The sequence below is a fragment of the Thamnophis sirtalis genome, unplaced genomic scaffold, assembly GCF_051295495.1.
Source record: "Thamnophis sirtalis isolate CommonGarterSnake01/CBP01778 unplaced genomic scaffold, rThaSir2_p1.2 scaffold_4, whole genome shotgun sequence".
In the NCBI taxonomy this organism is placed as follows: Eukaryota; Metazoa; Chordata; class Lepidosauria; order Squamata; family Natricidae; genus Thamnophis; species Thamnophis sirtalis.
This window is the reverse complement of record NW_028261384.1, coordinates 32,237,358-32,251,693: the sequence shown is the minus strand read 5'-3', so window position 1 is coordinate 32,251,693 and position 14,336 is coordinate 32,237,358. Positions and strand designations below refer to the sequence as shown.

The 14,336-nt window shown below is 38.1% G+C and overlaps 1 protein-coding gene across 2 annotated transcripts in view; it reads left to right on the top strand.

The window, feature by feature from the left end:
* The first annotated feature begins 461 nt into the window (after nucleotides 1-461).
* SLC25A13 (solute carrier family 25 member 13) overlaps nucleotides 462-14,336 on the top strand; it is a 162,250-nt gene continuing 148,375 nt past the window's right edge. The window contains exon 1 of one of the 2 annotated variants that reach the window (XM_014051794.2): nucleotides 462-511. In XM_014051794.2, coding sequence (XP_013907269.2) covers nucleotides 500-511 — 12 coding nt within the window. In that variant the 5' untranslated portion in view covers nucleotides 462-499. Of the gene's footprint in view, nucleotides 512-11,731; nucleotides 11,866-14,336 lie in introns of those variants that run through there. The other variant, XM_014051795.2, reaches the window with a different exon arrangement.

Sequence of the window (14,336 nt, the reverse complement as noted above, 5' to 3'; positions counted from 1 at the left end):
TCTATCCTGGAGAAAGACATATTAATGACAAATGTAATCAACCCTTTAGAAGGGAAATGTAAACTTTTGATAAAAAATTGTTCTTGGGCATTGATTTTCATGCCAAGTCGGCAAGGACAGCAGCTTTAGATTTCCTTTGAATCTTTTCCCTCTATTTAATAGATCCGTCCCAAACTCACGAAAAGACAGCGCTTCCACTCCAAGGGACGCAGCTGCAACAGCAGACCAAAATTGCATTCACAAAATCGCTGGGCGCGAAGCCCACTCGGGGTCAATTCCAGGCATGGATTTGCTTAACCGCTTTCGCGCCAGCCCCGCCAGGCCCGAGGACACCGGCAGATCACGCGCATTCCAGCTGCTCTTGGAGGCTGTTTCAGCCAATGAGCGCGCAGAAGCGGCCCTTCCTCTCGCCTGGTTGGCGCGTCAGTCCCGGCGCCGCTTACTACTTGCCTTCGTTCGCTGTGCCGGGGAAAAGGGGCCGGCTGCACAAGGTAAAAGCATGGCTGCCAAGGTAAGTCCCAGAGTCTGGTGCTCGGAGAGCAGCGCGAAACACTTGCTGGTTTATACTGCTCCCTTGTGCGAATGGCTTCCAATCCGGGCTTTCTGCAGGCAGGCCTTGGCTAGCGGGGCAGCCGAAATGGGCAGCGTGCTGTTTGACCTACGGCCTGTCCTTGGGTCGGATGGCCCGCTTTGGGTAGCGGAGCCCCAGCCGCGCTGCTTCCGGATCCGAATAGGGAAGGGGGAGAAGAGCTTCAATCTTCTGGCCTTTCCCTGATGGCTCTGAGGCAGTGGATGGGAAGAAGCTCGCTGCCTGTTGAGAGGAGAACGGAGACAGGAGAGTTGCATAATGATCCTGCTCAAGTGCTCTGCTACATCTTGCTAATTATCCATTTAGCCCAATTAATTTATGTAGTCCAGTGTCCACAGCGCTTAGCCGGAGTTTAACAAGTCTCCCCAGATCTGATAGTGCCTTTCAGAATAGTACTTTTTGAGGATGGAAGTCTGTTTGTTTTATTAGGGTCCATGGCCATTAATAATCAACCTACTTTCTCTCCCTCCCCCCCCCCGCCCCTTACACCCTTAGTTTTACTGAACATGCTAAAGAGTTTGCAGTACAGAAAGAAAAGTATTTTGAATACATTCAGATTATCCTCTGGGTTCTTGGTTCCTTTTTAGAAAACAGCTGTGGGTTAAGGCCTGTCCTTCACAGTCAGTTGCCTACCTGAACAGTAAGATCCATTCTGGTTCTTGCAAATATGAATTTGGGCTTAGTCACATTTGTTAATGGATTTATTTCACAGTAGATCTGCCCAGGATTTCTGTCTTTAAAAATGGGTTGGGAGGCTGTGAATATTGTTGGACTTCACAGCCAATGGTGAGGAATAATGACATTTATAATCCAGCACAAACTAGTGAAAGAAACTGGATTCTGTTTCTTTCCTCTCTAATAAATAATAAAATGGCTTTGGAGTGCCATTTCTATCTGTGATCTCTTCAACTTGCAAACTGTTCTTGATTTAGAAAACAGATTTCCTATTAGAGATATAAATTCAGATCCTGCATGTTTATGGAGACTATCTTGCAAAGCATAAGAATTTTCTTTCTCTGTTGGAATAGTGTCTTTTTGAAATAACTGTTCCGAGTATAACACCTGTACAGTTCAAAGAGCTGAGAATGACACAAAGGTCATATTTATGTAAGACTGGTTTCAACAGTGATAAAAGTCACTTTACTTACTTTGACCGTTCCCTAATTCAAATATAGAGCCAAAGCTGGTTGTTAGCCAAGAGGAAAATTATATTAAAAGTGTAGTGATTACTTATTAACAAGTACATTTAAAAATCTCAGGAATTAAAATGCCTTAGTCTCTATGCTTCTTTTCCTTTCTCCCTTTAAATGCCATTTGACTGATGCAATGAATGGAATTTTGGTTCATGCATCTCATTACAGAAACCAATTCATTGAAGCACAAAGTAGTAAGCTGCATATTAGCATAGTATTTTGCGTATACCATGCTTTGTGATTCATTTATGGTTCATTTTATGATATGAATCCAGAATGTTTGACTGATTGTATAAACCATTCAGTTAATCATAGAATAACTGTGTTGTGTGAATCAAGCCAATCTCTTTGTTGATTTTGGTTTTGGACAGTGTACTAAATGACGCTAGTCATGATGGTTTGCACAACAATGGTATTTAAACTAGTGACTTTTGGTTTATTAATTGTATCATACTTGAGCAATGTATTTTATGTTATTACTTTGCTCTTTAATATTGATATTTAAATTAAAGTGAAAAGAAAAAAGAAAAACGGTAAAACATTAACAATAAAACCTTCATTATGATTATAAAACCAGCAGTCTCATCCAAACGAAAACAAATTACAAGCACATTGTCCTTATTTAGCAACTGCATTTTTTTTTAGTAATTTCAAGTTACAATGGTGCTAAAAATTGATTTGGTGATGAGTTCTCACATTTATGATATTCACAACAACTCTCTGTTCTTATTTTCACCTGGTTATTTATTCCATACCAAGATATCCTCAAAAATACATCTCAGTTCAGCTCAAAGAAATAACAAAAAGCAAAATAAAATTGTAAGCCGTCTTAGTCATGTGATTTTCATTTAGCTACTACTTTACTTAAATTTCTAATCCCAGTTGTGGTCACTAAACAAGGACCATATGTTTTCATACATACATACATACATACATATTTGTTTTCTGAGGTTTTCGCGGGTGTTAGTATGTAGGTCTTTGGTTATTCGGGTTTTCTCCCGCGTAAAATTGGAAGTGTCTTGGCGACGTTTCGACAAAGTCTCATTCGTCATCTTCAGGCTTCGTGCTTCCAGGAGCAATCTGGAAGCACGAAGCCTAAAGATGACGAATGAGACTTCGTTGAAACATCGCCAAGACACTTCCAATTTTACGCGGGAGAAAACCCGAATAACCGAAGACAGACAGACAGACAGACAGACCGACCTACCTACCTACCTACCTACCTACCTACCTACATACCTACCTACCTACACACACACACACATACATACATATATACATTGAGAATGAATGTATGTGTACTTCTGAGTTTATTTGTCTTTTACCCATATATTTTTTGTGTGTATGTTTAAAAAACTTTAGTACCATTTTTGAAATTGAAGGAGAGATGGATGGTACTTAGAGTCACAAAACTGAGCAATCTGGTAGAATTTATCCGAATAACAGTTGAATAGGAAAACAAATAAATAGAAGTCATGCTTTTGGTCAGAGAGTTGCTTTTTTTAGGGTAGATGATAAGTTGTCTGGGTGAAACAATAAAATATATGGCTCATGGACTATACTAAATGATCCTCATAAGGACATATGCATAATATAAGGTGGTATTTTTGCAATGGTCTGGCAGAACAGAAGGCATCTGGCTGATCAAAGTGAAATTTCAGAACTATGTTGGTGAAAAAGTAAGAAACTGACGTTATGAATATCATGGGAATATCTTTTCTAGTAAGGAAGTTCTAGTTGCAGCTAGCCAGACAAAGAGAAAATGTTGAACAAATGTACTCATACATGTAAGTTATCAAGTGAAGCCATGCTTATATGAATAGTATATCATGCACACAGTACCACAGAGATAATTTCCATGTTGCCTCAGATATAGCAGGATCAGTTTTTGCTTGCAAGAAAATTGGATGGACGTGTGAAAAGAAGCAATGAATAATCACAGTTTCCTAGCAAGTGTCCAAAGTATATATTAAGCTATATGTACGATATTGTCACACTGATAATGATTTAGTTACATAAACTGTCATATTAATTCCTACATAAAAGAGGTTTTATGATGGTGACACTACTTCAACATTAATATTAACCAAAGCTATAATTTTGAAAATATTTGTTTTCAGTGCACATATTGGACCTTCTTAAAATATGTAAGATTTTGTTGTAAATTGCAAAGAGGTCACAAAATATTGGTATCTTTTGTTCATTTATGCCCTACAAGTTTAACATATCCATTTTCAAATACAATAACATTTGTTAGAAGGGTGTAAAAATCCCTGAATTTAATGAATGGCTTTTTGGTTGGTCTGATGATAATTTTTTTAAATCTCTATTGGGCTTTTATTCTAGGCTGCTGAAATACTTACAAATTTCTAGCAGTGATTAGAGTCGGAATGTTTTGAAGACACTATATTGTCCTACGTGGTATTAAAAATTGATTTAAAGTGTAATTTATTGAAGCAAATCATATTTTATGATCTAAACTTTTGTCTAATTATAGATAGTGAAACTGATTTTATTTATACTGTCAAATTGTTTTGAGATCATTAGCCAGGCATCATACAATATCTTAGAGGAGAGGTGTCATACTGGCGGCCTGCAAGCCAGATGCGCAGGCCATGCCCACCCCTTCTCAATGAAGGGAAAAAGACATGTCACAGCAATGTGATGCCAATATTTTGACACACATGAATAATTAAAGACCATGTTACCTCTGAGTCTCCCACCTCGCTTTTGGTGGCACCTTGAATAGTATTCATAACATTCGGCTTTCCCACCTTTTCTGAGGCAGAAGAATGAAAAACTTGTAGTATATAATGTAGCAGATTTGGCATAATTTAAAAGCAAGTATCTCCTGGAATCTTCCTCTTACCCGAAAGAAATCCATGGCTCCATCCAATTTTATCATGGTCTCCCTTGAAACATGAACAGCCCAAAAACTCCCTTATATTTTAAGCATGAAATGAATCTGGGTGAATTTGAGTCTCTCAGCCCTTCTCAACCCAGTTCACCTGACAGTTTGGTTATTATGGCAAAGGTACTAAGTGAAAACGTATTACTATAGTTATATCAATGTTTTGAGTTATTTTATAAAAGTGTAACTCACAAATACATTAATTTTGTGGATTCACTCAGTACACTTTACAAACATACATTTGACGTACAGAGAATACTTAGCTGATATTTGCTTGGTTGGTTTATGAGTTAGTACCCTGTTTTCCCGAAAATAAGACCTCCTTGGATAATAAGCCCAATTGGGCTTTTGAGTGCATGTGCTAAAATAAGCTCTCCCCAAAAAATAAAGCCTCCCTCAAAATATATACCGTAGCAGCGATGAGGTTACCATGCTTGCCACCTTCTGCATCTCAAAAATAATAAGACCTCCCGGAAAATCAGGAAGGCCAAGTACGTATTTAAGGGGTCAAAAGAAAATAAGACCCTGTCTTATTTGGGGGGAAACATGTTATATTGTGCGAACAAGGATTTATAAAGGTACAGGATAAACTGAAATTTTTGCTTGGACCCATGAAATTTTATGAATAATAGTTTCTAAAATGCAGGCTTAATACCATTCCTTTAATTTAACTTAATTTAATTATTTTCCCCTACTTAACTAAATCTATAATATATGCCTTTCAATAAACATTATTTGGATGCTGAAGCTCTCCTCAATACAAATCAGATTGTACTTTGAAGTTGCTTTGAAGAATCAAATATTTTTATGGAAGTTTGCAATATTTTATAAAACTGATGAGATTTCTATAGAGAGTTGCACAGTTTCTTAATATCCTAAATATTAGAAAAGCAAGCATGTTTTCTTTGCAGAAATGTCAGCAATGAATTAATATTTATAAATTTGAAAATTTACATAGAAATTACAGAACCAGATTGTAATATAATGATAATTTGTCCCCACATAGCTAGTGTTTTTTAGACTAGAGCTCAAGTAAATTTGAAGGTTACTATCTGGTTTCTGTAAACATTTTCCTATAATGTATTTTAATAATATTTGGCTTTTTTCCTCCTTGCATCAGCCAAACAATGGATTGGTGAGTCAGTGACATGTTTTCTAAGGCTTCTATCTCCATCGGAAACCTGCATGCCTACTTTTTAAATTTAATTTGTTCATTCATTTTTGTATATTCTTTTTCACTTCAGTGTATTTTTCTTCATATGCATCTCAAATTGCTAAGCATCTTCATCGCAATGTCTAAACTCTTCGACAGTAAATAGGTACTTTAACACTATTACTATTTATAAACATGTCTTTCAAAACTGGGCATGTCAAGATTTTTAGATATCCAGGGAATCAAATACTGTTTGAGGTGTTTCAAGTTCCAAACAGACAATAATTTTTCGATTTGAAGGAACTGCTTTGGGAACAAAATGGGACTGTTTTACGATCACCGTACTTGCAAAATGGTCTAGCAATGTCAGAATACTTCTGGGAAAGTCAGAACAGCTCATTTAAACTCAAAATTGTGTTTTGTTCCTGAAACATTGTTCTTTGAATGTGAAATATTTTGGCTAATACTGTAGATCTTTCCAATGCTGCACAGTTTTCCAGAGTTGTTCATAATATACAAATTAGGGTTCACACACTTCATACTATAATGTGACTGCATTTGGGGGGGAGAGTTGGGTTTGGCCTAGCAAGGTGAAAAAGTTTAGCCACTGTAAATCAAGATTAATGGCCTATCATGTTCTGCAAACAAAAATTGCATTAATAAACAATTAGTGTATTAATTAGATATTGCTATTGAAAATTCCTAGATTACTAAAACCTTTATTATACTTCCAATATTGTTCTTTTGGGAACAGCCTTTCGTCTATAAAATTGCAAGTAGTCCTTGACTTAAAACCATTTGTTTAGTGACTGTTTGCAGTTACAACACCACTGAAAAAAGTGATTTTAAAAAAGTTGACCATTTTTCACACTTACAATCATTGCAATTTTCCCATGTCACTTGATCGAAATTCAGATACTTGGCAACTGATTCATATTTATGGCGGCTGCAATGTCCTGGGGTAACTTAATGACCTTTTGTGACCCTCTGACAAGCAAAGTCAATGGGAAAGACAGATTCACTTAACAACTATCTTACTAATTTAACAACTGCAGTGATTCATTTAACAACTGTAACAAGAAAGGTTGTAAAATGGAGCAACATTCACTTTAAGGTCTTGCTGAACAACATAATTTTGGGCTCAGTTGTGATTCTAAGTCAAGGGCCACTTGTATATTTCTTGTCTGGCCTTAGAATTATTTCTTTATTTTAAAATAATGCTTGTAGCAGTTGTTTGTAATTTAATTAACTGCCAATTTTTTATTTTATTACTAAGTTATTATGATTTATGTGTATTGAAGTCCTGTGTGAGACAGTTCTGGAATCTGAGGGGCTACTGAATCTGTCAGGGAAAGATTCTCAATTTCCATGGAAATGTTATATGTGCCAAGCTGCAGTTGGTTCAGGCCAAAGAATATAAGAAATAATATATCAGAATTATCTCTTGGTAAGTGAACTTTCAGCTAAACGCTTTCATTGTACACACACCATTGTGTCATTTTTGCCTTGTTTGCTGGGCTGTATATTCTTTATATGCTGTCTCATACAATTTTCTCTTATTCTGCTATAATCGGTACTAGTTGAGAAAAACCAATATTTTTTAAAACCTTTTTTGGGAGAAGGAGACAAATTCAATAAATGGGGGCATTACTTGGTATTCTAAATTGTAGTATAGGATTACTTGCTATCACTAGATTGCGAAGCATTATTATTTGGTCCTGTTTCAGAAATATCTGTTTTTCCCCCCACATTCTGTCTTGAGGAACTAACAAAGTTGGTAATCCCCACAAAAAGAATAAAGATAAAAAATGTGCTTTAAAACAAAAATCTTTATCTTACAAATTTAACCTAGGAAAGCTGCCAATAACATTCTTTATTTGTATCATTTTTGAATGTTAAATGTTTTCCACCTGCTAATAACTGTTGGACCATAGCTATCTGACAGCTTTTAGTCAACATTTGAAATTACGGTGGCCTGCATAATTGAATTACCGTATTTTTCAGAGTATAAGATATATTGAAGTATAAGATGCACCAATGTTTTGAAGAGGCAATTGTTTTTAAAAAGTAGGTAGGGAGATATAGGGATAGAGAAGGAGAGAAAGAAAGAGAAATACAATAGGTAGGGAGGGAGAGTGTAGTTAGGTAGGTAAGTAGGTAGATAAAGGGATATATATAGAGAGAAATAGCGAGAGAGAGAGAGAAATACAGTAGGTAAGTAGGTAGGGAGAGAGAGTGTGTAGGTAGGTAGAGGGATAGAGAGAAATATATAGAGAGAAATACAGTAGATAGGTAGGGGAGAGAAAGAATAGGTAGGTTGGTAGAGGGATTGAAATAGAGAGACAAAGAGAGAAATAAAGTAGATAGGTAGGAAAAGAGAAAGAGAGAGAGAAAGTAGGTAGGTAGATAGAGGTATAAAAGAGAGAAATATAGTAGGTAGATAGGGAGAGAGAGTAGGTAGGTAGGTAGATGTTTCTAGGTGTATTTATCCATGTGCTGGAGAAGGAAATCGCTGACAATCTGCAGCACCTAAAACTTTGTTTCTGCTGGCACAGCACTTGATCAATGTAATTCTCATCAATCAATAAAAGAACTTTCAAAAAGGTTAAAAAAAAGTTTTTGCACTCTGCAAACCTTATTTTTGTGAAAATGGGCCCATTTCCCCCCCATAAAGCATGAATAGCCGGGGGGGGGGGCTTGCAGAGTGCTTCTGAGGGAGTGGGGGCCCCAAAACAAGCAAAAAACAGCCCATTTTTCACCAAAACGGCCCCTTTTTTGTCAAACAAATTGCATGCATAGCCTTATGGAGGCTTATAGAGTGCTGCTGGGGGCTGGGGGGGGGGGCAAAAAATGTCTCACTTTTTGTTCATTTCTGCCCTCCCCAGCTCCCAGGAGCTCTCTGAAAGCCTCCATAAAGGTATGCATGGCCATTTTGGTGAGGGTGGCGGTGCTTCGGGAAGCAAAAAATGCTGTATTTGGTATATAAGACACACCCAGATTTTCAGCCTCTTTTTTGAGGAAAAAGGTGTGTCTTATACTCCAAAAAATACGGTATTTCCTTCCTTCACATCCCATGAATGTTCTACACAAATGTAATAGTTTCTAAACAATAAACATAGCAATGAAGTATAGGCAATGGAAAACCTATGTCAACAGCTATAGAAAATAAAGGACATACTTTAAGATTCTAGTAGGAAATCTGTTGCTAGTTACTACTGTAGTGAGAAATCTGTTACTAGAGTATATGTTTTACTCTAGTGTTTACATTGAATGGATTGCCTCTTTATAGGAATCATATTAAGGACTGGAAGTCAAAACAGACAAATGGATTAGTTGAATATAGGCACTGAAGTGGAATCAATTCATATTCTGCCTGCAGACTGTAAGCCTCTTCAGTTTGAGAATAACATTTATTTAATGCATCACAAATCCTTAAATGATGGATAAAGAAGAGTGCCATTTTTGTATCCCAGCTTACTTCTCTTATTTACCATATTTTTCGCTCTATAAGATGCACCCGACCATAAGATGCACATTAGGAGGAAAACAAGAAAATATGAAAAAAAAAATCTGCCTCTGCCTCCCAGCATCCATCCGGCATTCATCTGGCTAGTGTCCTTGCAGAAACAGCCTGGTCAGCTTCAGCACATTATCACAGCTACTGTTTCCTCTAAGGTGCGCAGCCGCGCACGTGGCAAGAAAACACCGTGTAGCCATTTCTAACTGCTGCGCAGTTATTTCTGTCACAGGCTCCGGAAGCTGAGGGGCTTCAGAAAATCTAGGGTTAGCACGGGCGTGGGGACGGCGGCAGGAGCTTACATGGCACAGCCGATCTCCTAGGACCTCCTAGCAGCCGGCTGCGCTGCTCATTACTGTTAGTCGCCCTGTGTTCAGCAAAGCAAACGCGGGGAAGTCCTTTGCAGGCGGCTAGAACAGGCTGCCCGGAAAAGGACCCCCAGACTGGTTTTGATGAGCACGGAGCGATTTACGGTAGTTTGTGCCTGCTGTAGCCGCTCAAACTAGCATCAGTCACCCCGTATTCAGCAAAGCAAGCCCGGGGAGGTCCTTTGTGGGTGGCCAATCCTAGCCGTTTGCGCCCGGCTCTGTGGCTGAAGTGAACCTGCAAAGCCCCCGCCGCCACCAGAATATTTGCTGCTGCCTCCTCCTCCTCCTCCAACAGCACTGCCGGATTTCCCGCCTGACGCTGCGGCTGAGGTGAAGCCACCAAAGCTCCCATCAGCACCCCCGCCTGTGGCAGTAGTGCCTCTCCCTCCACGCAGAGCACCTGAGCTGGTCCCCGTGTTATCCCTCCCCCTTCCTCCTCCGCTGTACTTTTGAGGAGCCATGAGGCCACGGGAGCTAGTAGGAAGGGAGCGGAGGGGGCGGGAACAGGAAAAAAAGGCTTCATGGCTTCTCAAAAGCACAGTGGAGGTGGAGGCGGCGGCAGGGGTAACCCGGAGCCCAGTTGAGGTGCTCCGAGTGAAAGGGGAGGCACCGCTGCCGCTGCCATGGGCAGGAGCGCCAGCGGGAGCTTTGGCGGCTTCATCTCAGCTGCAGCGCTGGGCAGCAAACATGGTGATGCTGTTGGAGGAGGAGCAGGAGGCGGCAACAGTTATTCTAGTGGCGGCAGGGGCTCATTGGCATCTTCAGTGGCAGCCCTGCCCCCTGTGAAAAAAACCGAAGATGGAGTAGATCCATGCAGATGACGTCACCGCAATATGACTGGAGGAGGAATTCTGGGAGTTGAAGTCCACAAGTCTTAAAGCTGTCAGGTTTGAAGACCCCTGGGTTTTTTTTTCCTAAAGGGTTATAGGTGCAAGGATCTTGTAACTTGACGGCTTTAAGACTTGCATGCTTCGATGCCAGAGTTTCTGAGCCAACATGACTGGAGGAGGAATTCTGGGAGTTGAAGTCCACAAGTCTTAAAACTGTCAGGTTTGAAGACCCCTGGGATTTTTTTTTCTAAAGGGTTAGGGGTGCAAGGATCTTGTAACTTGACAGCTTTAAAACTTGCGTGCTTCAAATGCCAGACTTTCTGAAACAACTTTTTGGTTGCTAAGCAGGAGCGTTGTTAAGTGATACTGATATTATATAACACTTTTAATTAAGCAGGAACCTTGAATAAACATAACTTTGAGTTTCAAATAATACTGATTTCGTTGTTGTCTTAGGTGACATCTGTGAAAAAAAATTCAGGTGCTTATGCATGAAAATATGCCGCTCAAACACAATACTTTTCTGCTCACACTGAAAAAAAATTAGAGGGAATATTGATCACGTGGCTCGTCAGGACTCCACTCCATTGCACCTACCGTTGGTCAACTGAGCTGAGCTGCTGCTGCCGGGACAATACTGGAGCCTTCACTGCCGAGCAGCTTATTGGTGGTTGGATCAGCCTCCCAGAATACTGCTGATCAGCTGTTTTAGGTGGCAGGGATCGATGCTGCCTATCACTGCTGCCGTCATTCAGTGGTTGCAATTGGACAGTGGTGGCGATTGGTGGTGGAAGCGATAGTGGTAGCAGTGATACCCGCCATGTATAACAGCTGATTGATGATATTCCGGGAGGCTAATCCAATGACCGATCAGCTACTCAGCAACAAAAGCGCCAGCCGCCACATCAATTCCTCTCCTCCTCCTCCTCCTCCTCAATATTTGCTCTATGAGACATACAGACATTTCCATCCACTTTTTTTGGGTGTGTGTGTGTCTTATAGTGAGAAAAATATGGTATTTATCTATCTGTCATCTATCATCTATCTATATCTACAGATTTTTTAAAATGCATAATTTCCAATTATTGTGTTTACTATTTACAATATAAAAATCTAGAACAATAAAATAAAAGAGATGCCATACAAAAGAAAAATACAAAAAAAAATCTTACAAGGGCTCACCATCATTCTTCCCCACAGCCTTTGAAATTAACCAAGTTTTCTGTATCTTCTGGAACATCATCAGACTAGAAACCAACAGATGTCTGGATATACCATTCTAGAAGGAAGTTGCCATGAAAAAGGTGTGCTTTTGAGATACCTCTGATGACATTATTTAATCTGTTGAATGCCAAAGTTCTCTTTGAACTTAACATTGAAACCCAGTTACTAAACTGCCCAAGGGTATCTGCAGGAGTGCATTTAGATTTTTACTATAAAATAATTTTTTACTATAAAATAAATGTTTATTCAGTTTTGTTAGTTAAACCTGGTGAAGGAAATAGAAGGAATAAATAATCTTGTGCTACTGGTATTCAAATCCTACTCTATTTTGGAGCAAGTCTCATTTAATAACTTCTACTTAGTTTTGAACACACACACACACACACAATTGTAAGTTGTAGCATTCTCACTGATGGAATGAAGGTATGCTATAACTTAACAATACTTATAAATTTTGAACCTCGGGTAACTATGATTGTGAAGAATGAACAGTATAGATTTCTGTCTGTGTAGAAACAAATTTAAAAAGGTATAGTGTAGCATAAATATATCACATAAAAAATACCTCCTGATAGTGCTTTTCATGATGACCTCACTATTTTGCCAATATTCTACCCACTGCATGTGTTCCTTGGCCATCACAGCTTTGCAATGCTGTGTCAAAAAGATTCTCAGCTTAATTGACATTAATGGACAGCAATCACCTGGCATAACATCCTCTAGAGTTGTTATGTGATATTTTTCATCTTTTTTAGCTACATGACCTTTAGTTTTTAAGACTTAAAAAGCTAAGAATTATAGACTTAAATAAAGCTGATGTAAGTGAATGTTGATAATTTATAGGGCATCTTGCTTGCAACCCTAGGTCCGTACCAAGCAAGGCGACAGAACAGTTAGACTTCTTTGAAGTCTAGGCTGAATTATTTTTGGTTACCCTAGTTATTTATCATCATAGTGAAATACAATGATATTTATTTTCAAGTAAAAATACTGAACTATGTAGAGGTCAATGGTAGAAGGGATGGGTTTTTTCCTGAATGAGTCTCTATGCCAAATCATACAGGATAGGAAAGTATCTGTTTTGACACAAGAAAAATTTAGATACAATTTTGAATCCACACAGTATGCTAAGATCTAATGTAACTTGGTTGTTGCTTTGCACATTATATAAACTCAACAATCGTGGTTTATAAGTCATTATTTATGGCTTAGCTGTTTGACCTCAGCCAATGTTGACTTATTCAGTAAAGAGTGGATAAGGAAACAATTCTTATAATATGTCAATCAAGATATACTTTGAGATGTTATAAAGCAGCTTATATTCTTTGAGTACTTGAAATCAGTAGGACAGTTTCCACTGAGTATGCCATGTGTTGGATTGTATATACTGTATATGCCAATATATAAGGGTGGGAAAGTACTCAACCTTTCCATCCTGTGAGATATCAATTTTGTAGAATTAGTGTATTATAGAATTGAAAAAATGGAAATTCTTAAAATAATAAAAAGTAACCTGTTTACTAACTTTTTTGTATTTTAAAATAATTTCACAGTTTTAGAGTACCTTAGAAACATACAGCTGAATCACAAGTTGTATCAGAAATGTTGCCTTAGTATAATAAGAAAGTATAATAGATATATAAAAATTATGCATTTGGAAAATATATAAAAAAGAAAGAAGTATTATAAAAGTGCTTGGGCACTGTTGCTTTAAATCTTAACCAGATTTATCATCTTTGAAAAATATCTGCTTAGAGACATTTGGTAACATTACTGATTTCTACTAGAACAAATATAATTTGATTCTTCAGATGGTGAATAGCTTCTAAGAACACAAAGTTCAGTATCCTTTGTTCAAAATGAATTGCTCTTTGTAAAGTGTTTTATTTGTGAGGCAGAAAATCATACTACCTTTCTGAAGAAATTTTCCCAGGGGAATAAAAATTTGCAACCATAGAATTCATCATGTGATCCAACAACCTTCCATTGATACAATATACTAAGCCATAACAGGTGAGGGACTGAAGTTTTGAGAAATAAATTGGGAATTACATTCTAGTCGTCCATCCATCCCTCAGTCTCAGAAGGACAGGAAAGTATACTCTTCTTTTATAGCACTTCACAGAGAAGCCATAAAAAAGGTACACAAGCCATGTGCTTTGAGTCCTGAGTATTACTTAGCTCTGGTTTGATACCCAGCCGTGTTCCTCTAAATATTATAGACTATCTTGCAGTCTCTTTTCTGTTGCCTTGTAGCCTGAAGTAGATATGAATGAAAGTTCTGAACTGGGATCTGTATCTCTGATTTAAAATGTTGTTTAATCTGAATACAGTCATTGGTTGTAAAGGCAGAAAGTTTTAATGTAGTTTATAACTATGATTTGAATTAGATTAGTTTATCTGCCCTGTGGTTCCTTGTATTGTACAAATCTAGATTAGTGGTTAAGTAGCAAATCATGAAAAATCTAGCAAAAGGCAAAAGTTGCAGTTTCCAATTGCAACATTTCTACTAGACCGGTCTACTTTTCAGTGCATTTGATTTGTATTTTTT